The sequence below is a fragment of a genome, unplaced genomic scaffold (assembly GCF_019419815.1).
Source record: "Pyrus x bretschneideri cultivar Hongxiangsu unplaced genomic scaffold, Pyrus_bretschneideri_v1 Contig1, whole genome shotgun sequence".
Lineage (NCBI taxonomy): Eukaryota > Viridiplantae > Streptophyta > Magnoliopsida > Rosales > Rosaceae > Pyrus > Pyrus x bretschneideri.
In genome coordinates, this window is record NW_025999390.1 from 8916912 (window position 1) to 8940283 (window position 23372).

Below are 23372 nucleotides of genomic sequence, written 5' to 3' on the forward strand. Positions count from 1 at the left end.
AAATTTTCATCCCTTGGATATAAAATGACTTTTCAACTCTCTCTAAAAGCCACTTCGGTGAACCAATAATATTTTCCTTCCAAGGATACAAGTCTTGCACGTCTGATCTACTGATTTTTATATCAGCAGCTACTCATTCTAGTACTTGATATTCAAGCCAAAGATGTATGTTATAATACAAGTAGAGCGACATAAAAAAGCATGTGAAACAGGAGAAAGAGAAAGAAGAGACGTGATCAATTCATTTCTAAGGGGCACTATTAATTCCCCATTTATCTTTTATTTTATGGTTGTTCTTTTACTCTAGCGACAAAAGTGTTTGTAGTTGTGGTTGCTCTCTTGCCCTATTAAGAAGAGACCTTTGTATCAACCATAACTTAATGCACAAACTTGAATACTTGAGCAACATTTATTGTTCATTGTTGAGGTGGTAGTGGGGTCTTGTATTGTTTGTTTTTGTGACCATAGCTAAGAACTATAGGAGGAAGTTCAAAGATATGCTGGAAGTGACTCATGGTAATGATTCTTTATTGATGGTTGCAAGATTAATGAAGTGTATCCATTTTATTCTCATGATGCTTATACAATAGTCTAACAGCTTAATATGTTTAGTCCTTGTATACTCAACGGATTTGTAATGGAGAAAGTATGGTGCTTCTTTCAATTACACTGGACATGTCTTCCGGTTTAGGTCTAGTTGAAAATTAAATTGATTAATATATAGAGAATAACAAACTTATGAATAAACAGAAGAAAACCAACTACAAACAAATACAATTTCATTATTCTGAACTTAAAACAATGGTTCCCTTCACTTCGGTCTAGTGTATTTTCCTTCACTTGTAAGTGAAATGTCTTAGGTTTGTTTATTAACATATGTAATTTTAAATTCCGTTATTGCTGAACTCTTGTTTTGGGCTCCCGCCACTTAGTGCAAAAGTTCTGACTATATTGTAACTGGCTTTTTTTGGGCTAGGCCCAAATCGTAACCTAAACCTTAAGCTCACTCTCCCTTTAGTTGGGTAGGAACCAAAACGCGGATTTGAAGTAAATTCTTGAGTGAAGTTATTGTCTGTATAATTTATATAGGAAAGCTTGCTTGTTGAAAAAATTAGGAGAAATACCCTGACAACTAGAAGGTCAATGCTATATAGGGTTAAGCAGAAAGTTATGGCAGAGCCAGTAGGCAGTAGGCGGCTAGAGTTCGATGAATGAACAGTTGTATTTCAAGGGATGTTTTTGCCATAGTTTGTGGAATGTGGGATGTTTCTACTTGAGAAGACAATGCAGATGTTCTGTTTGTCTTAAACAAAACAACGATCAATAAATAACCGTTGTATCCATAAATGAACAATCGTCTTCTCGATGTTGATATTGTGCTACATCAGTTCCTTCTCTTTGGCGTCGTCTCTTTCTTCTGCACTGTAAACCACCATTGCAGTTTGCACCCATATTATTTTTAGCAATGATCCTGAGAATGGTTGTGTCCATTTTGTGGTGTTGCTTTCCGTGAGTCATCTGAAAAACTAGGAAAAGCCTTTCCTTTTAATTGTATTGATCTAGTTGCTGCCAAAACAAACTTTACTTGTATTGTTATACTTTCCACAGATGTAGCTGGTTCAAGTAATCAGTTGTTCACTATGATATGAATTCACAATACGGAAGGTGCATGCCTCTTGCTGATATGCACATTCAAGCCAAAATACACAGCATCGAGATGAACCCGGGCCAAGGTGGCAAGTTAGTTCGAGCACCAGGCAGTTTTGCAAAGATTTTGAAAGAACCCACTGCTTCAAGGTGTTTAGTGAGACTGCCTTCAGGTGTTGAAAAATGGATTGATGCGGGGCTACGATTGGTACAGTCCCAAGTGCTGGAAATAAGCCCAAGAAACTTTATAAGGCTGGGCAAAACCGGAGGCGAGGCATCAGACCAACGGTTCGAGAAGTGGCAATGAATCCAGTTGATCATCCTCATGGTGGAGGTGAGGGTAAGCGCAAGAGCAGTGGGTCTCATGGGAAGGGTTCTCGAACACCTTGGGGAAAGCCTACCAAGGGTGGGTACAAGACCGGTCCCAACAAGCATAGAAAGTAATGCTTTATCATTCACTTTATGTTAACACTAGTGTGGAAGTTAGCTTTGCGATGAGTTTAGATGGCAATAAAAGTCGCACTTAGACGTTTAACTCATCAGAAGATATTCAAGGTTTGCATACCTTATTCCCTTGCCAAATTACTGAAAGTGTTGGTTTTCTGGATTAAGCTGTGTAAGTAGCTTAGTTGCTTTAACTGTGACTATCTTTTGGATAAATGCATTTTACCTTATCTTAACGATTTGGTATCGAGTGTGTTTGACTGTTGATTACCTGAATCAATTCCAGGTTGCATTTGTTACAGTTTACCAAGGTACTGAGTTGACTTGATGATAGACAATGATATTTGAAGTTTCGTCCCTGATGTCTGTTTTTGCAAATATCGCAGATGTTTAGTTTGGTTTTGTTTCTAACATAGGCTTATCGCCCCGTGCTTTGAGAAATGATAGGCATGCCATGTACGCATCAAGATATGTGACGCTTCAGAATTCATTGGCCTTTTAGAATTGTTTGATAGGCGATAGGTTTGTAGAGCCGGGACTGTCTTGATAAGAAACACACACTTAATCAGTTAGAATGAAAATTCACCTTATTTCATCACCCACGGCAAAAGTTTACCTTGTTTGAGGGCCTATCCTGTAACATAGAGAAATTGGATTCATCTTGCCTGATCCAATAAGATTTGACTGACATGATCTTCCTTAATCCTTGTTTTGTTAGAAAAGAAAAATGGGATTTCAGTGGATGGGTGTTCTTGTTAGGATGAAGTGGTAGCATAAATTATTGTAGTGGGCATCCCATGTACGTAGTGCTTCCCTTTATATGTGTGTGTACATGTGTGTGTGTGTGTCTATATATATATATATATATATAGTCAGATTCCTCTTTGTTTGGTGGGATTTGGGAGTACTGGAGAATGGCATAGAATAACATTTTGGGCGGTGGAATTGATTCCTCTATCTCCATGCGCTAAAATAAATGGGGTTGGTAGGTATACAATCCATCCATGTGAAAATATGAATTTTTCTCTCCGGTCTGGCCGGCAGTTTCAATGATTTTAGATCGAACCTAGTGAAATAATGATAACAATATGGACTACGGAACGGTACATCAAATGTAATAATACAATTGGAGGAATACTTGAAAAGAACATTTTCCACCACTTATATAATTACATGTATGGTACTGTTCCGTGCTCCTGGCGCACTAATAAAATCTCTCTTCTCCTAGCTTCTTGTATCTTTCATTCAATTCAAATGACACAATATTTCAGGAGGTGGTGCCTATTTGTACATTCATTTTTATCTCTCATATATTTTTCTTAATTTTTTATTATCATATTGAATAAATGAAAGAAAATCGATGGTCAAAAACTAACAAAGTTGTTAAGAAAGTAAAGCGAGTTGAATAGCGTCGTGACGTGCACTAGGATCCTCTAGTGAGATGATGATAAGATGGTTGAACGGATCAAAGGGACAGGTTTATTCAACTTGTGTGCAAAACTTGTCCGATTCTCAGTTTTGACCTAGTCGGCTCGATCCACTCCATCATCTAGTCATCGCATTCATTCCAATCCAATGTCTATAAAACAAAAACAAAAATGTCAAGATCTAAACTTCAAATCAAAATCCCCTTCATGTAAACATAGCCACATTCATTTTTGCTAAATAATTGAAGTGAAAGTAGGGGAAGGGAAGTTGAACGTAAAATAGACACTTGAAGAGAATTTACATGGCATAGGTCTATTTCAAAATAATGATACAATTTCGTAATGTGTCATAAAAGTCATTTTGACTTAGAGCAAACAATAGCCTGAAAAAGTAACCAGAAAATCATCTATTTTTACAAATTTACCCTGTTGGAATAAAAAAAAGAGGTGTGATATTCATATACTTTTTAATTTTCGACTATCAAATCGAATGAATTGAAGAATATCAAATGACAGAAATTAATGAGAAGTGTGTGAGACATTCCTAAAAAATAACCATACGCTGTTACACAGACGCGGCCAATTCCTCGTTTAGGCTTAATCCATGCCATTCTCATCTCCTGCTGTGCCTGTACAATGCCAAATCAAACTAAATTCAGCCATACCATAAATACCAACAGGATCCTCTCCGCATCATTTTGGTGAGAATTCTGAAAATTCGTAAATTGTGTTCGTTCATTGTAAATTATACAGTCGATTTTTGTCAAGTACTATTTGTGTTTAATTTTAAATAAAATATTTAAAATAAATTTTAATCGCACAATGTACGATAAACGACACAATTCACGGATCTTCATCATTCTTGTAAAAAGAATCAGCCTAGGATCCGATTCTCATAAATAAAATGAATTAAAAAAGCAATTACGTGTAATTTTGTCACAGGTAATTGCTCTTGAATAATGACACAATAATAACAGAACTGAAGCAAACTGTAGCTTTGCCGCGTTTTACACGTCCAAAAAAGCAAAAAAAATATAAAAACAAAATAAAGAAACATGCAAACCGGCATTTCCGCGGCAGTTCGTGGAACTGGAAACCGGGGGCATAAAATTACACCACTAACATTCCTCCCCCTCCATTTCTCGCTCTCTCTTGAATGCGCGGCGCCCCACTCGGATCTCTCTCTCTCTCTCTCTCTCTCCTCTTGCTCTCTCGTTTGAGACCTCATTTCCTCCTCTCACCGCGTCGATTGGAATCGAGAGCTTAACCCCCTCTCTCGGAGCCTCACATTGAAGCTCTCGATCCCGACCCCAGCACCGCCACCAGCATTACCAGTAACAAGTTGATCCCGAACAAAAATAAGAAGAAGGAGATGACAGAGATGATCGTGTATCTGTAATTGTACAACTGCTGCTGCTGCGTGCGCATACTTCTTCCATTGAATATATTCAAATGGAGAGCATCGCGGCGCAGCTGAAGCGGGGAATATCAAGGCAGTTCTCGACGGGGTCGCTGCGCCGGAATCTCAGTCGCCAGTTCTCCCGCCAATCCTCGCTCGACCCCAGGAGGAACAACTTGCGCTTCAGCTTCGGCAGGCAGTCCTCCCTCGACCCCATCCGCCGCAGCCCTTCCCACGACGATGACGACGACGTCGATCTCTCCATCCCCGAGAATCTCGACTCCACCATGAACCTCCTCTTCCTCGCCTGCCGCGGCGACGTCCATGGCGTCGAGGACCTCCTCAATCAAGGCGTCGACGTCAACAGCATCGATTTGGACGGCCGTACGGCGCTCCATATCGCTGCCTGCGAGGGCCACGTCGAGGTTGCTAGGCTGTTGCTCTCTCGCAAGGCCAATATCGATGCTCGGGATCGCTGGGGCAGCACGGTACTGCTTCCTTACTACCCTCTTTGTCATCTATCATATGGCGATGAATCAATCTAAGTATCCTTTCCATTAATTCTCTGTGTGTTAGGCATACTGAAAAAAACTGGTATAAAAAAAAAGTTGTTTTTGTGTTTGGTAAACATTCAGCTTCATTTTTTTTTCATAGTTTTAGATGGAAAAAAGCCAAAAACAAAAAGCTGCAAAACCTAGCTTTGAAAAACCGGTTTTTTTTTCACATCTATTTTACACAAAAGTTTACCAAACACTATAATACTGTTTTTTTTTTTTCAAAAGCACTTTTACAAAAAAGTTTACCAAACATTCTTCTGCTTTATTTCACAGCTGCTTATTTTCACAGCAAAAGCAGCTTTTTTTTCAAAGCACAGCAATACCAAACCAGCTCTTAATGTTTTTGTTTAAATTAATCAAATTGTAATTAGATTATTATGATTGTAAATAGAATTAAGAAGAAAATATGCTTACAAGTTCGTAATTTGTGATATTATAATGTGGGAGATTGAATATTACAAATGTGTTGAATGTGGACAGGCAGCTGTAGATGCTAAGTATTACGGGAACACGGAAGTTTACAATATTCTGAAATCCCGTGGAGCCAAAGTTCCGGTATGTATATAGTCTGATCAGCTTCTTTCTTTCTCTCTGATTGAAAAATTTAGCCTGTCTGCAGGTGGAGATTAATACATTTGTTGTGTTCTCTTTGTGTTTATTTTCTAGAAAATCAGGAAGACACCAATGACTGTTGCGAATCCTCGAGAAGTTCCAGAGTATGAGCTCAATCCGTTAGAGCTTCACTGTTCGAAAGAGTGATGGTATCACAAAGGTTGTTCCTTTTCTCCTTTTCACCACCATTTGTAGATTTCAGGCTCTGCTTTTCACTGTTCATATATGCTCCGGTCTAGTAGTAGTAGTAGTAGTAGTTATGATATGTCTCAAGTCTTCGGGTGCATTGAAAGCAGTTTCTTTGCACTCGGGAAATTGGAAGTCTGAGTCCCTTATTATTGAACTCCTATCAGGATGTGCGTAATGTTGCAGATCGGCAAGACAATTAATGTGTGCTTTCTTGTTTAGACAGATTGCTGATATATTTCTCCCTTTTTCTCAACAGGGATCGTATCAAGTGGCTAAATGGAATGGTACGAAGGTTTCTGTAAAGATACTTGACAAGGATCGCTATACAGACCCTGAAAGCATGTATGTACTCTCATCCCCTGAAAACCGTTTAGGTGATGTTGTACTACCACTTATGTCTAAAGTAGTACAATTTATGTAATCTTCTTGTTGTTTGAAATTGAATTGCTCCTTAGTTATTTGCAGAGCCATTAGTTCAGCGTGGGATGGCACATTTTTATGGTATAGACTTATATGGTTTTATGATGCATTCTTTCTTCATAGTTTCCTTAAATCCGACAGTAATGCTTTCAAACATGAGCTGGAGTTGTTAGAGAAGGTTCGGCATCCTAACATCGTTCAATTTGTTGGTGCCGTTACCCAAAATATACCGATGATGATTGTCTCAGAGTATCATTCAAAAGTAAGCTCTCTCTCTGCATATATATTGAATGTGTGCGCGCACTCATATACACTTAAATAGCTTAACCATGACTTGGCAATGCTTTGATGGTGATATTTCAGGGTGACTTGGGAAGCTATCTTCAAAAGAAAGGGCGCTTATCTCTGTTAAAAAGCCCTAAGATTTGCTCTTGACATTGCAAGGCATGTATTTGTTTTTCTGCCAATTATTCTTTTAAAAACTTCTCCATTCAAATAGAAATTCAGCATACACAAAAAAAAAAAATGTTTTATGTTCAGATACAAGCACATAATCGTATCATATGGTTTATATATCGATGAGTAGCTCAAGCATGCTCTTCCTTCTAACTGTCTAGCTAGGTTCAGCCAATTCACATTTATGACATTTTTCTTTTCTTATTCTTGTTACCAGGGGCGTGAATTATCTTCATGAATGTAAACCAGACCCAGTAATCCACTGTGATTTAAAGCCAAAGTAAGACAACCAAATGCATAAGTTGATGTAATAGGTGTAATAATTGGCTATTAATTTTTTGATGGTTCTGGTTGGGATGTACGGTTATTTCATATTTGAAATTTTGGTAAGGTGCCAGAAATATTTTGCTCGATAATGGAGGTCAACTGAAAGTAGCTGGATTTGGCTTGTTAAGAATGTCAAAAATCTCACCTGACAAAGCAAAACTAGCACAGCCTTGGGCTGACACTGACCTTTCAAGTAAGTTCTTGTACCACTGAATCACTTTCTTGCCTTGAATTCATCTCTCATGATCTGCACTCTATGATAAAATTATTCGGTCTTTACGAGTAGAAATATATTCATAATTAAAAATTTTGGATTCTGATTGTTGCTTAACTTTCGCTCTTTGAGAAGGAAATTTTCTCTTCGACTCTATAGGAGCGCAAGATCTTAATTTCTGGGAAAATTTAGATTATAGGAAGAATCATTTTTGAATCATTTAATTAGACAAAAGCTGATCAATCTACACAACTACTACATGCGTATTAGTGTATACAGGATGTGCATGTTGCTCTCAAAACATTGTATATTTCTGTTTTTTGCAACAAGAAGACTAGATCTACTCATCTGAAACTCGTCATCAGGACTTGAATTATAATTTGTCCTCTTTCATTCTAGGTTTATATGTGGCACCTGAGATCTACAAAGATGAAATTTTCACCAGAAGTGTGGATGCATACTCTTTCGGTCTTATATTATACGAGGTACCCTTCATTTTTACTATCTTCATTGTGTTATCAAGTATAATTCATTGTCAGTTCAGCACTTCTAAATTAGTTTACTTTCCTGGGTTCCTAGAATATACAGTACATTGCTTTCTCAAGCTTAAACAATACACATAAACACTTTGCTGTGAACGTAGCACTCTTGCAGACATTGACTTTTGAATTCTTATTTAAAACACCGATGGTTTGGGGGAATTTGTGGATGGTTTTTTCTTTTGATCTTGTGTGGAAAGCAATTACATTGTTGCTTATTATTTTGAAATAAGCAATAACTTGTCTTTGTGTGGCTTTGTTTTCTCATAGATGGTTGAGGGATTACAACCATTCCATCCCAAGCCTATGGAAGAGGCTGCGAAACTGATGTGTTTGGAAGGAAAAAGACCGCAGCTGAAGACCAAATCAAAAAGTTATCCCCCTGAAGTAAAAGAGTAAGTTTGATTTCAATACAAGTCACTGTAAGTTCACCGTGATCTACTGGTTAACATGCAATAACTTTTTCTCGTCGTATCTGAAAGGGGAATTGTAATGCTTAATTGATGATGCTAAAATGATATGAATGCAGGTTGATTGAGGAATGTTGGAATCCAGAACCTGTTATGAGGCCCATTTTCTCGGAGATTATTGTACGGTTGGACAAGATAGTTTCGAATTGCTCAAAGCAGGGATGGTGGAAAGACACGTTTAAGCTTCCTTGGTACGTCTATCTTCTTTGTATCTTCAAAAGGTTCATAGTACTTTCTCTCGCACACGGACAAGTTGTGGATTTCATTTTCTTACTGCACTGTAACGCATTATACGATTTGATGATATGCAGGAAATAAGAGGGGGCAGTCTCAGTTCCATTGGAAGACGAATTGAGAAAAGGACTTGGGCGCAGACTAGGTGCTCGGGGCTCGACGTTGCAATGTAATTAATAATCAAGAGGGGGGCTTTGGTTTAGACTAAGAAATCGAGTCAGCCTACGTAAAGAGTTGGATTGCTATCCCATAATCTTTGTTTGCTAAGGAGCTGGAACAGTTCCTTTCTAGTATGTATCAGATTCATGTGCGAAAAAGAAATTTTCCTTTCATGTAGATGATTTGTTTTACGTACGCACACACGCACATAATAACGTACTCCCAAAATATATTCTCATTGCATCCGAATCCCTTTGATTTGACGATGATCACCGCATTTTGCAGCGAAAAGAAACGATCTAAAAACTGATGTTATTTGTACGATCTGTAAAGTGTATAGAAGAAGAAGAAGAAGAAGAAGCCTTCTGAAGTTGCTTTTCCTTTGGGTGAAGATGGAGCCCATAACGTAGACAAATTAACCACACGTGTTTGCAAATTTGTAATGTAAACCAATCATCTCAGATTAATTATCTTCATAAGTAATCGTTTGCTTATGGAATCATTCGGCCTTAATCACCGTTTTATCCGAATTAATCGAGCATTTTCCTAGAAGGCTCATGGGTTAAAAAGCCATCCACTTTTTTAACAATTGTTTGCATATAATTTAAATGTATTGTGAAAGGTGGGTTCCTTCAAGTTGAAGCGGAAGACTAATCCAATATCTTGCTTGTATCCTTACTGCATTATCTCTAACTACTACGACTAATGTACCTTATCACTAACTTCAGAAGAAAAGGCCGAAACTTTCAGAAACTCGACGCTGTAGTTAACACAAAAACAAGGGCACCCGAAAAGGAACACAAAAGAAACCGATTAATTAGCTTAACTGCACGAGGGAGGCTTGCGGCACAAGCAAGCACCAATATGATTATGTTGGAAGGAAGGAAAAGGAGTTTTCAAGTGTGAAAGGAAGAAAAAAATGGTTAAGACTGAGAAATGAGAAGGGTTTGTTTTTATTTTGCTCCTTAGTTTGGTAGAGGGGGAGAGAAAGGATGTGACAAAGACTCGTCAACAAGAGTCATATATATTTTCGTAGCATGATTGCAAAGCAAACCCACCATTTAAACCCTTCCTCCCACCTTCTTCCCCATTCATTCCTTCCTTCCAATGGGGTGGCTTCACTCCCTCGTCTCCCCATTGAAGAAGCTCTGGGATCGTCTGCACTCGAGCCACAGAAAGCGTACGCAATTCCTCGTTTCTCCTTCTGCAATCTAATTCTATCTAACCTCTTTCCTCTTAATCTCCAGCTCTCAGTTTGATTCTTTACAAAACTGCAGGAAAGGGGATATATATATTGTACAAGGACGTGAGGTCTTGTCCGTGCGAAGATGTGCATGTTCTCTGGTCCATCCTGGTTGACTCGCAGTCGCAACCTGCAGCTGCTGCATTGCCATCGACCTGATTATTATTTAAGAGGATAGTTTTATCTTCTTGTACATGATAAATTTCACTGCGTTATACTATATATAGTGTACATACGTACGTTGATAATCCTATAAGCCTTTTTTTTTGGGTTTCCTGCTATCTTTAGCTTGACTAAGCGTTAAATTGTGTCATGCTACTTTCTCAATAAAAATTAAAAACTTTTACTTCTTGATTCTTTTTTAATTTATTCAATTTAATTTTTGAGAAAGAAGATAAAAGTTTAGCAAAAAGAATTGATGGTGTGGACATTATTATTTTTTTTTTTAAAGGATAAAGAAGAGAATAAATATTTAAAATTCTACCAGGCAAAATAATATATTTAGAGACGGAAATAACAATTACAAAGAGAAGCTTCTAGGGCAAAAGGAGCAAGCAAAATCATAACCAAGCTGAATGAAACTTACTAGGCAACGGATGATGACGAACGATCGCGCTAGGAGAGGAATGGCCCACAGAAGCCAAGGTATCCGCAACAAAATTAGTTTCTTGAAAAAAGTTGTTTAGAATTTTAATTGGTGTTTTAATTTAATAAAAGAAAATCGGTGGGCTTTGGGTTGAGATTAATATTTTGAAGAGCGGCCCAACATATCTTCTACTCTAGTAAGTAGTAACCCTAAAACCCTACTCCTCCTTCCCCGGCGAAAAAGCTCACAACGCAGACACTCACAGGAGGGAAAGAAGAGCGGAGGCGCAGAAATTGAAATTTGAAACACAAGGTAGAGAAAGACAGCCATGGCGGATAGCAAGGCGGTGACGATCCGGACGAGGAAGTTCATGACCAACCGTCTCCTCTCCAGAAAGCAGTTCGTGAGTCTTCTACCTGCTATTCTCCTGTTTGGTCAACTAGAAAAAAAGTCGGAGAAACCAAGAAAAATATCCAACCAAACAATCCCATATCATAAACTGAATCTCGAGTTCAACTGTGCTGCCGAAGTGGAATCGTAAAATCTAGCTGTAAAAAGCATTGCCCAGAAAAGCAATGTATTTCTACGTTTTAACTTTGAGTGTGTAAATCCTTTGTTTCTTGCAGGTTATCGATGTTCTGCATCCAGGAAGACCGAATGTTTCCAAGGTTTGTTTTCCGTTCTTTAACATTTTACTCCTGAAAATTCTAGTACCATTGAGCTACATGTTATTCTGTAAGACTTGGCGCAAAACCGAGGGTAGCTCATACAGCCACCCCACTTAGTGGGGTAAGGCTTGGTTGTTGTAAAGAAATGTTTTGAATCTTAGACAATGGTTTGGAGGTTTGGGTTGCACTATATCGACGATGCTTAGTTGTTCGTGTTGTTAATCTCACCTTTTCTCAAGTTGTGGCTTTATTTTTTCGCTGGGCGGATTGTTTGTTCTGTCGGCTGAAAAGAATTTCTGTTTCATGTCGTATTGTAGGCGGAGTTGAAGGAGAAACTGGCAAGGTTGTATGAAGTGAGGGATCCAAATGCCATCTTTGTTTTCAAGTTCCGCACCCATTTCGGAGGAGGGAAGTCCACTGGTTTTGGCTTGATTTATGATTCTGTTGAGAATGCAAAGAAGTACGAGCCCAAGTACAGGCTGATCAGGGTAACTGTACCTTCTTTTTCTCAAGCACATTGCATGTAAATCGCAGTTCCTTATGCTTCGACATAAGTTTATTTCTCGTCATTTAATATGTGCATCCATTGGATTTTTTTTAATCGTTTGAGTTTGATGAAGGGGCCCTTTCAGGCTATTATAAACTGTAGGCAAAAGGGTTATAAAGGAGGTGAATCTGTTTTAAATTATGTTGATTAGTTTTTTCCGATCCTCTGATCTATCACCTTTCACGGGAAGACCTTACAGAATTTGAAGAGTCTGATTTGTCAATGCTTCTGCGTCTGGTATATAATGGTTTTGAAAGCTATAGAAGTAGGCTTTGCAGTCCTTCCCAAGTTAACAGTCATTTGTTATGTGTCAAATGGCGATGTTATGATTTCGGTCAATACAGTTGTTGCATGTGTTTTTGGTTTCGCTTCAAATGCCCATATCCTTGGGGGTTTGTCTCTTGAATCCTTTATAACTACACACACCGAGAGTCTATCTCTCGCACTCTCTCTTACTCGCTCAACCATGGCTACTTTTGCAGAATGGATTGGATACAAAGGTGGAGAAGTCAAGGAAACAACTCAAGGAAAGGAAGAACAGAGCCAAGAAGATCCGCGGAGTAAAGAAGGTAAAAATATATGATCCTTGTTCTGTTTTTGAACCTGAAATTGTTGGCGGAACTACTTTTTTGAACCTTGTTATGTTTTCAGTGCCCTAACTCTTTTGTGGTACCGTTTTTGTGATTCGCGCAGACTAAGGCTGGTGATGCTGCCAAGGGCGGGAAGAAGAAATGAGCTTCTACACATTCTGAGGCTGCCTGTGTTCGTCTCAGCATGTTTCTGCATCAACCTCTGTGTCTCTTAGCCCCTGTAAAAGTTTTGACGATTGAATTGAGGCTTATGTTGTGATTTTGCAGCGTTTAATCCTCAGATTTTTTTTTTTTCCGCCCTTATATTGATCGTGCTTTTAGACTTTTAATCATGAAAATTAGTCGGAGATCATTTGCATTAATTCAAGACAAGAAAGAAACTACGCAGAATATCGTCGCAAATTTGCAAATTCGTTGATTGTAGTTTCTGTCTACGGATGTGTTGCAACCAAAGAATGGTCCATGATATTTATTTTCCTGTTGCCTTGTTTATTGCCAAAGATCTATCAATTTGACTGAGAATTCAGCATATGTAAACGAATCTTTGAGCATATCCCTTCACAGGCTTCACTAGTATCCCGTAATTATTTTTTTGTGGTATTTGTCTATTTTCATTGAACTTTTAAGGAGCAATCAATTTCTTACTTTGATTTATCTAATTGCCCTCTTGAATTTTTATAAAGTTTAAACGGTAATCAACTAAAATTAAAAGTTAGAGGAAAATTGGCCAATGGTAAAAGTTTAAGGTGTTATCTGTTAAAATTAAAATTTTGAAAAAACATTTGACAGCTCTTTACAAATTTGGAAAAAATCAACCAATACCTCTATTTTTAATCAATTGCAAAAATGTTATTCTAACACGAAAACTATACGATTAGCCCCGCTAAAGTTATTTATCTTTCATGTGACACTATGTATTGTCTAACTAACATACGTCTACCCACTTTGAATAGTTTTTCACCTCTTTTTATCTTTTAGCCTCTTTTTTTTTTTTTTTTTTTTTTTTTTTTTTTTTGAGATGTTTTATCTTTTAGTTTATTTATTTATTTTATTTTATCTTTTAATTGATAAAGAGAATTTTGTTAATTATTAATTTAGATAATAAATTTATACGGAAACAAATTATAAATTTTGTCACTTGACGGCGTGATTTTCTTGGATAAAAAGTCGGTATTTTTCTTATTTTCCAGGATTTGCTTAAAGGATAACTTGGGTTGGAACGGTCAATTTTGTTACTCTAAAAAATTTACTTATTACTTGATAATATATAAACCCTAAACCCTGAAGTAATTTGCTTTCGAAGAGAAGGGTTTCAGGTTTTTAATTTCGATCGAGTGGTTTTTAGAAACCCCGAAACGACATTGTTTCACCTGTGTGCTGCAGTTGATTATGCGTGAGATCTGAAATTGAGTGCAGAAATTGAGAAATGGCTTCGACAGCGATCTTCAGGAGGAAAAGAATCGTCATCGACTATGTAACGGCGTCGTCCCGCGCCAGCCCTGGATTCCGGTGGCTCGGGCATTCCCATGGCGATCAGAAATTGGAGTCCAGGGGCTTCAGCAGTATCGTCACGCTTAAGAGCAGCAGCAGCAGCAACAACGACGGTGATGATAAAGTTTCCGTGGCAAAAGACGAGTTCCGGCGATTGGGGTATGTCTATATCTCGCCAATGGGGATACATCAGCGGTGGATGTCGCAGGCGATTCGAAATGCGTCCACAGCTGCAGCGGCGGCGCCCGCCAAGCCTACTGAGGCTGGGAGTCCCAGTGATGACGAGGAGAACGAGCGTTTGGCTGCCAAAAGAAGAAAGGAGGCGTCTCCGGAGGACTGCGATCAAGCTGTCCAGGGGTTGAGCACTGCGAAAGCCGCCAAGGCCAAGAAATTGCAAGAATCTCTCAAGGAAAAGGCTGTCAAACCCATGTTGCAGAAAGTTTGGGCCACAATCCTCGGAATTGGCCCTGCTTTGAGAGCTGTGGCTTCCATGAGCAGGTTAGAATATATAGGTTAAAATCTTTCATCTTTTTCCGATATTCTATCTTAAACTAATCTAAATTGCGATATTCTACTTTAAACTAATCTAAATTGTGGAGGAGTTTGAAGTGGGCAGAATACCAGAAGCATATCCACTCTAGAAAGTGTGGCTGCGCCCATGTCAGCCCATCTGTTGGCTCTTTTAATCAACAAGATTTCATTTTTAATCCAAGATGATTTCATCTTCACAAATGCTGGTTTTCATGATTGTTTGATTATGCAGGGAAGACTGGGCCAAGAAACTTGTTCACTGGAAGAAGGAATTTATATCCACATTGCAGCATTATTGGTTGGGTATTAAGCTTCTGGGTGCTGATGTAAGGATTTGTTCGAGATTGCTGCTAAAGCTTGCTGGCGGCAAGACTCTCTCTAGAAGGGAGAGACAACAGCTCACCCGCACAACAGCTGATATCTTTAGGCTAGTTCCCTTGTCGGTTTTCATCATCGTTCCTTTCATGGAATTTTTGCTGCCAGTTTTCCTCAAATTGTTCCCCAACATGCTGCCATCAACTTTTCAAGACAAATTGAAGGAAGAGGTAGGGATTGTATATTTGTAATCGATTTAGCTTGGACTCTGCATGACACCTTCTTTTGTTCTAGAGTTTGCTTAAATGCGTGCCTGCATGATACACGTCATGTCTCTGCATGTCCATTCTCCTACCAACTTGTGTTTGCAATTCATGTACACATAGTTTCTTTCGTATTATAGTATTTTTCTAATACTAACTTAAGTATTCACATATGCTTAGGGGCTTTGCTTTTTCCCCTTATGTTGTAGTATGTTCGATTTCAACTTTCTTATCAATTTGTAGGAGGCATTGAAAAGGAGGCTAAAGGCAAGAATAGAATACGCTAAGTTCCTCCAAGACACGGCCAAAGAAATGGCAAAGGAAGTTCAAAACTCTAGGAGTGGAGAAATTAAGCAAACAGCAGAAGATCTAGATGATTTTTTAAACAAAGTGAGGATTTCAGTTCCTATGGTAAACTTTCCATGTTTGTTTCTCCAATATATCTTGTATGCAAACCTGTCAATTTCTATGTGTAGGTTAGAACGGGTGGACGTGTTTCCAACGAGGAGATTTTGGGGTTTGCCAAGTTGTTTAATGATGAACTTACCCTTGATAACATCAGCAGGTTATCTTTTATCATGATTGCTCAAGGTTTTAATGTTTGAATGTGATAGAATGCATTTGTCCGTGAAGTTAATGACTCTGTTTTCTGTTGCATGCAGGCCTCGATTAGTCAGTATGTGCAAATATATGAATATTAGCCCTTATGGAACAGATGCATATTTGCGATATATGCTCCGGAAAAGACTCCAGCGGTGAGATGCATATCTTTGCATATTAGATGTACATTTTTTTTGTTGTAGCCTTTTTAGAAACAAGAATAGTAAAGTTAATCTTAAATTGGAGCTATTTATTAGGCTCCTCATGCTGTGCTCTGCCCAATTAGGTCTTGGTTTAAGCTTGGTCATCTTTCTTTGATATATTTTTTCTTATTTCATCAATGAAATCTTTAGTAAATCACTAGAGACATACTCTTCTTTTCAAGAAGAGCATATACTATCTTGTTAGAGAATTTGATCAAAGAATTTCTTACTGCGAACATAAAGAACTATTCGAAAATGCTGCTATCCCTAATTGGTATTTGAATTAGCTACATATAAACCAAAACATGAAGTAAATAGACGAACATGCAAGAGTTTTTCAACCTATTTTCTGAAAAAGGAACTGATAAATTGAGTTTTGTTTTAATGTTTATCAACATTTTTTTTTTGTCAGGATTAAGGCTGATGATACGTTAATTCAAGAAGAAGGAGTGGAATCCCTTACAGAAGATGAGCTGCGCGAGGAATGCAGGGAGCGTGGAATGCTTGGTTTGCGTTCTGTGGAAGATATGCGCCAGCAGGTATACCATGCTTAGACCAGATACTCCTTTCTTCGATTGCAGATCAGGCGGTTGAAACTTCCATTACCTTTTTTGGCAACTTAGAGTCTGAATATACTTTTCAGCTTCATAAGTAGTTAATGGAGCTTGGTGATTTATGATATATCAAAACTGATCTCTGTGCTCATTTATTCACTAATGTCATCATGTAGCTTCGTGATTGGTTGGATTTGTCTCTCAATCACTCCATGCCATCTTCGCTTTTGATCCTTTCCAGGTATTCTTAGGCCCCATAATGCACACCTAACTCTTTGGTTTTGTTTAATTCTTTATTATTGCTTTTACATTCAGAAGCCCTACAGTTCATGTATATCTTGATACTGGAGCGAGTTTAACTTAGTTCTTGTTTGATGTGCACAATGCAGAGCCTTCATTGTGTCTGGAAGGTTGATGCCAGCTGACGCCGTTCGAGCTACACTGTCTTCTTTGCCAGATGAAGTGGTGGATACTGTTGGTGTTACATCGTTGCCCTCGGAAGACTCTGTATCTGAAAGGAGGAGGAAATTGGAGTTCCTTGAGATGCAGGAAGAAAAGATCAAGGTTGAAATTGTTTGTTTTTCATTTTGACGGTCTTATAGATTAGCTTTTAGTGTTTTAGTAACCAGAACTAAATGTGTGTGTGTATTTTTATAGCCAGTTTTGAAGCATTTAGTTTGGGGTTGTCTGAATTTGGAACCCAGAAAAAGGATGAGCAATCAAAATGAAAAACACAAATTATAGTGCTGAAGAAAACCTCCTGAAATAAAATGTTATGACTATCATCTGACTTAGATAACTTTCGTTGAAGAATTAATTTTGATGTAACTGTTCACTTCTGTCTCTGTTGGTTGATCCTTATTTGTACTGAGTGGCTTTCTGAATTATTATGTGACAGGAGGAGGAGCAGAGAGAGGAAGAAGAGCTAGCCAGAATGAAAGAATCTAAAGCCAAAGAAGAGGATAAGGCATTGAAAGAGATGACTATTCCAACAGCCAAAGAAGCACAAGAACAAGCCAGGGCAAGGACACTAGAAAAGCAAGAGAAGCTCTGCGAAATAAGTCGTGCGTTGGCTGTTTTGGCTTCCGCATCTGTAAGGACTGGACTGAATAACTCTCAATATTTTTATTGTGGAGTGTTCTCTCTTCTTTTTCCTCTACCAAAATTTCAAGCGTGATCATCCACGCTGTAAGCTTAACAGCTTCTTAATATTTTGTTTGTTGAATAATATTTCAGTCTGTGAGTAGAGAACGTGAAGAGTTCCTGAGGCTTGTCAATAAGGAGGTAATTTAAAACCTTTAATTGTTCTTAGTTTATATTGGGTATTTTTTAAGATGAAAGCATTTATCTTTGGTATGCCTGGTAGTCTTCCCTTGCTCAATATATGCAGCAGAAACATAGGAGGGATAACTGCTTGCTGTTAATGAGAAGGACCACGCATCATAAATATTGCCTCCAGTTCTGAGTCATTTCTATGCATCTGCTTGTTATATTGAAGAACTTGGATGATGTTGATGTTATTTATGCTTTTGTCCCTTTTTGTTTGAAGAATGTGCAGATTGACGTTTGCTAATACTTTTAATGGCATTTAATTATGAGCTTTCTTATGCATGCACTAAGTCAGAAGGATGCTTTGCTTAAGGTGATTTCTTTGATCTTTCCAGATTGAACTTTACAATAGCGTGGTGGATAAAGAGGGTACAGATGGTGAAAAGGATGCCTTAAAGGCATACAAAGCTGCTCGAGATGAAAGTGAGAGTACTGCTGAGGCACAAGGTGATAATGGGATTTCATCAGCGCTCATAGACAAGGTTAGAAATTCAATTCCAACTTCTCTCTTATAACATGTTTATCATTGTTCACTTAATGGAATTTTGTTTCTTTTCTTTTGTGTATTTCAGGTTGATTCGATGCTTCACAATCTTGAAAAGGAAATTGATGATGTAGATGCTCAAATTGGTGATCGCTGGCAATTACTTGACAGGTGAATTGTCATTTGTCATTTATGTCTTCACACTCTTCAACCTCGATGGATGGTATTGTCATTTGTTTCTTCTTGCAGTTAATCGTTTCGATATGTGTTCAGGGATTTTGATGGGAAAGTAACTCCTGAGGAGGTTGCAGCTGCTGTGAACTACTTGAAGAATACTTTAGGCAAGGAGGGTGTCGAAGAACTCATAGGCAACCTTTCAAAAGATAAAGGTTGGTTCTTCTGCTAGGCTCATCTCATCAGTTCTCCTGAATATCTACTGCTTGTCTCATGCATTCTCACGAATGCATCTCCGATTAATTAATGTTGGTATCATCTCCAAATGCATTGATATGATTCATGATTTTGATGATTGATGATTCTTGTTGTGTTGTGTTGTCGCAGATGGGAAAATTCTTGTGGAAGACATTGTGAGATTGGGAGGTCGGTCTGAAGATGCAAACTCAGCAGAAGACGAGAGAGTTTAGAGTACATGGTAGCATGGCATGCATATCCCAGCTCTCACTTTTGTCATGAGAGGTTGATGATGTGTGTACCCGTTAGCTTATATCCTGTCCCCTGTCCAATCCTATCGTATCTAATCGTTTTCCGTACATACAGAAGTGCTTTTTAATCTTCTTCTACCGGTCCGTTTGAGAGAGAGAGAGAGAGAGAGAGGGCTGAGTGCTGTCAAATATCTTTTGTACTTATCATAAGAAATATAAAAATGCATTCTTGAAAGTTAAAAGATGTTGGTTGAATTTCGAGAATCACTTCTTATTTGCTTGGAGTAGGAAGTTACAAGATATTCGTTTTGATGGAAAAGTGACAATATATTGATGATGAAGAGGATTACGAAAGGAATAAAACTTGATGTGTGTAAAAAAGCATAAGATGAGAGCCGGTCTACAACGAATCATGCATGTTACTAGAAAAAAACACATAAGATCTCGATCAAAATTTTAGTACTAGAGTTTTTGTATTACCAAGTACTGGAATCCTAATATATGTAGTTATATATGCTTGGTAATTACTTAGGAGATGATCATTGTTTTCCATGACCTGCCCACCACACAAAGCTAATTTTTTGTCCTGTCTTGTTCTGCGTGTGTGCGGAACCCGTCTCGCTTTCCGTGCGCCCAAATTTGTCTTGTTCTACATGCGTAGAGTTCATCTAGTTTGCGTGCGTCAAGTTCGCCTAACACCCACTTTTTTGTTAAAATTCAATTTTTTTTTTATTTTCACGAAATATTTTACGTGAGCGTTAAGGAAAACTTTATAAGGCATTTGAAAGCGAATTTACAATTTATTGAGTAATAAATGTATATTTAGTATAATATTTAAGCCGAAACCTAAAAAATTAAGTGAAAGACATACCAGTGATGCCCAAAACATTAATTGTTTAAATGGGGTTCAACCCTCAAAGATATCAACAGAAAATCTTACCTTAATTTTCAAAACTTCACGGTGAGGCGAAGGTGAAAATAAATAGTTGAACAATGATTTATATACGAATTTGAAAAATCGACTAAAAAACGTGAGTTAACACTCGCGTTTTTTGTGAAAAATGTAAATTTTTTATTTTCATGAAATATTTTCCGTGAGTATTAAGGAAAACTTTATAAGTCATTTGGAAGCAAAATTACAATTTATTGAGTAACAAATGTATATTTAGTAAAATATTTAAGCTGAAAACTAAAAAAATAAGTGAAAGACATACTAGTGACGCCCAAAACATTAATTGTTTAAATGGGGTTCAACCCTCAAGGATATCAGCTGAAAATCCTACCTTAATTTTCAAAACTTCAGGATGGGGTTCTATACCCTTAAGAATCTCAATGGAAAGTCTTCACGGTGTGGCGAAAGTGAAAATAAATAGATAAATGATTTCAGTACGACTCAGCTAGGATTGGTAGTGTGGTACCAATCTTTTCCCTATTTCAATTTATTTGTCTATTTTCTACATTTTTGTTTTTTCCTTTGAGTTTTTTCTTTTCCTATGTTACTTTATTTGAATAACCACTATTAAATTCAAATATCTTTAAGTTTAGGTTTTAAATCGTTGATTACAAGTGTTTAAATATGAATTATAATAGATTTTGCACAGAAATATATATTTTGAAGAATATGCATATGATAGTTTGTTATTATTGTAAAAGAAATTAAAAAAAAAAATTAGCAAAAAATATAAAATAAAGTAAAAAAAAAAAAAAAAAATTGAAAAGCGAGGATCGGTATGAAGATAGCGATTGTTACAAAAAGAGTCGCTACCTTGATAGCAACGATAAATGTGGACATTCAGTAACAAAGTAGAAATCGTATCTTTTTCTATCTTATTTATTTATTTACCAATTGACTGACACAGTGTAAAGGTTCGGGATCCATTTATATGAGAGACTTCATCATTTCATGAATTCAATATGTCAACAACCAAACACCTACATCCTATGTACGTACTTCATATTATTTTCAAGGGTAAATTACACAAAACTACCTTAATTATAGGTTGAACCACAATTTCATACCTCATGTTTTAAAAATTACAATGTCATACCTTATCTTACGAATTTGTTACAATGTTAGACTCCTGTTAACTTTTTTGTTAATTTTTTAGTTAAATGTTGACATGGCAAATGTGGGCCCACATTTTTGCTAATATAGATGGGAAGGGATCCTAATCCACCAAATCAGTAGATTCATGCCATTGAAATTTGATCAAACGGCTACAAACAGAGGCCCACTTTAAAAGTTATAATAACTTTAGCCATTGGATTAAATTTCAATGGCCCGGATCAACTGATTTGGTGGATTTGGAGGAAAAGATCCGTAGAGGATCCCTTTTCGATATAGATGTCAAGTTTAAGCCACGTAGACCAAAAACTAACAAAAAAAATATTAAAAGGGTCACACTCTCTCTCCTCCCCACCTTCCTACTGTACACAGTCTGCAACTCATTCGTATCTCTCCTTCCATCTTTGTTCTTCATCTTGATCAGCCACAAATGGGAATTTTTTTAGTTAATCTCCCAAAATTCCTTGGAATGAACACCTATATGCTCTTTCTCTGTTCTCTCACTCTAAAAAACTTGATCTGAGCAAAACCCACATCCCATAATCCGATTTCGAGCTTCAATGTTTAAGGACCCATCCCAAACCGACCCGGAAACCATGCCGTTCTTTGAAGCTTTCAAGAAGATCAAGCGTTTGAAGCCATTGGAGGCTTGGAACAGTCTTTAGGCGTTCTGGATTTTTTCCAGTGTTGCGTGAATTATGCATTGGAACCTAGTTGTGAAACTGGACACCATAGTTCTTGCCTTTTCCGTTTCACTGACCTTGCTTGTGGCCATGTCCTCATTTGTAATTATTGCCACGAGAAGATATGGTATTCACTTCACGGGAAACAGCATTCACTTGTAAGAATGGTGCCGATCTAGTAGGTCGGAACTGATGATTCTTCATCAAAAGCTCATTGTTTTGTTTAGCTACAAGGAGCACAAATATCAGCTGGTTGTACTCAGTAAAGCCTCGTTCTCTATACTACTACTGCAAGAGCACGTTGGAGGCATAAAATGTGCTGAAAGTTTTTTCCAGCACATCTTCCTCAGGGATGGAACATTGCAGAATTGTACTCAACCATCGTCTTGAAATCCTAGATCATTAGGTAAGTCCACTCATAACGAGCCCTTGGAAGAATCACCGTTTTCTAGTGATTGTATCTATTTCTCAGTGCCTTCCAAAGGGCTAATAGATCTTCAACCGTTAGGTACCCGCTTTTTAGTCATTCATCAAGGTGGCGACGGATAAAGATCATGGCCTTCGCCCAATCTTGAGTTGATGCATTATTCTCCTCCCTGATGGTTTCTCCAAGATTTCCTACCTCTAGATGGATGTTGACATCTATTATCCAGGTAAGGTAGTTCTTCCCAGTAATATCTAGGGTGTTATATCCCACATCGCTCAGATGAGAGGATCTTCTATGCATTATATGTACATGCCTACCTCTATATAGCACGAGGCCTTTTGGGAACTCACTGGCTTCAGATTCCATCAGAACTCCGAAGTTAATGAGAAGGGCGATTGTGCTGCACCACTCTCATTGAAACAATATAGCATAAGATGGGCGATTCCGCACCACTCAAGTAGCAGAAAAATTTAAATATGAAGAGCAAGGTGGGGGATTATACAGTACCACCTAAAATTGCAGTAAAATTATATCTACAGTCCAATGTGGGCGATGATACCGCACCATCTTCGATCGCAACAAAAATAAATAAACATTGGGTTAGTAATCAAGAGCTACATCAAACAAGAAATCAAATATATAAGTAATTGTTATATTGACAACTAGAAGTAGACATGGTGCTAGCAATTCTTCTCGAGGGTAAATCTAGTAGGTGAGGCAGAGGAGGAAGAAGAACAAGAAAATCCTTGGAGGAAACATTTTTCGCCGATGTAAACTGTTTAGGGTTAGAGAGTTGTGCTGATAACGTGTTGTAAATAAGCAAAAGTTAGAGGAATAACCTTTTTTAAAGACAAGAGCAAAAGAGGTGCAAAATATCACACTGTTTAGTTTCGTAGTTATAACACAAAAGAATTGCAATAAAAAGAGGAGGGGAGGGATACTGATATTATTGCTTTTAGTAATTTTCTCTTTTAGTTGTTGTGTTGATCACCCACGGAGTGATCTATTTATAAAGCCACATCCTAAGGTTTACAGTG

At 37.7% G+C, this 23372-nt stretch overlaps 3 protein-coding genes across 3 annotated transcripts; all 3 read left to right on the forward strand.

Annotated features, from left to right (window-relative positions):
• Positions 1-4936: 4936 nt before the first annotated feature.
• Positions 4937-9271, forward strand: LOC103956029 (integrin-linked protein kinase 1). The gene is given in 14 exon segments (XM_048583963.1): positions 4937-5405; positions 5955-6029; positions 6141-6218; positions 6220-6246; positions 6532-6617; positions 6837-6957; positions 7059-7106; positions 7108-7139; positions 7369-7431; positions 7550-7671; positions 8092-8177; positions 8502-8626; positions 8761-8892; positions 9013-9271. Coding segments are annotated over 14 exon segments (1437 nt in total). The 5' UTR covers positions 4937-4970; the 3' UTR covers positions 9020-9271.
• An 849-nt stretch (positions 9272-10120) lies between these two features.
• On the forward strand, positions 10121-13281 carry LOC103956030 (40S ribosomal protein S24-1-like). The gene is made up of 6 exons (XM_048583971.1): positions 10121-10274; positions 10372-11326; positions 11550-11591; positions 11909-12079; positions 12621-12707; positions 12832-13281. The coding sequence occupies exons 2-6, from the start codon at positions 11252-11254 to the stop codon at positions 12871-12873; spliced, it is 417 nt and encodes a 138-aa protein (XP_048439928.1). The 5' UTR covers positions 10121-10274; positions 10372-11251; the 3' UTR covers positions 12874-13281.
• Positions 13282-13792: 511 nt separating this feature from the next.
• LOC125477109 (mitochondrial proton/calcium exchanger protein-like) lies at positions 13793-19424 on the forward strand. Its single transcript, XM_048583958.1, has 14 exons — positions 13793-14717; positions 14983-15295; positions 15572-15718; positions 15805-15893; positions 15991-16083; positions 16544-16670; positions 16862-16926; positions 17075-17249; positions 17584-17778; positions 17922-17969; positions 18350-18496; positions 18587-18669; positions 18772-18887; positions 19060-19424. Exons 1-14 carry the CDS (start codon positions 14155-14157, stop codon positions 19140-19142), a joined length of 2244 nt encoding a protein of 747 aa, XP_048439915.1. The 5' UTR covers positions 13793-14154; the 3' UTR covers positions 19143-19424.
• The last annotated feature ends 3948 nt before the right edge of the window (positions 19425-23372 follow it).

Excerpts from the sequence above, each read along its gene's own strand:
- LOC125477109 (XM_048583958.1), top strand. The coding sequence starts at position 14,155 with ATGGCTTCGACAGCGATCTTCAGGAGGAAAAGAATCGTCATCGACTAT. Across the intron at positions 18,670-18,771 it reads CGCTGGCAATTACTTGACAG|GGATTTTGATGGGAAAGTAA; the intron begins GTGAATTGTCAT and ends ATATGTGTTCAG. Across the intron at positions 18,888-19,059 it reads CAACCTTTCAAAAGATAAAG|ATGGGAAAATTCTTGTGGAA; the intron begins GTTGGTTCTTCT and ends GTGTTGTCGCAG.
- LOC103956030 (XM_048583971.1), top strand. The coding sequence starts at position 11,252 with ATGGCGGATAGCAAGGCGGTGACGATCCGGACGAGGAAGTTCATGACC. Across the intron at positions 11,327-11,549 it reads TCCTCTCCAGAAAGCAGTTC|GTTATCGATGTTCTGCATCC; the intron begins GTGAGTCTTCTA and ends TGTTTCTTGCAG. Across the intron at positions 12,708-12,831 it reads AGATCCGCGGAGTAAAGAAG|ACTAAGGCTGGTGATGCTGC; the intron begins GTAAAAATATAT and ends TGATTCGCGCAG.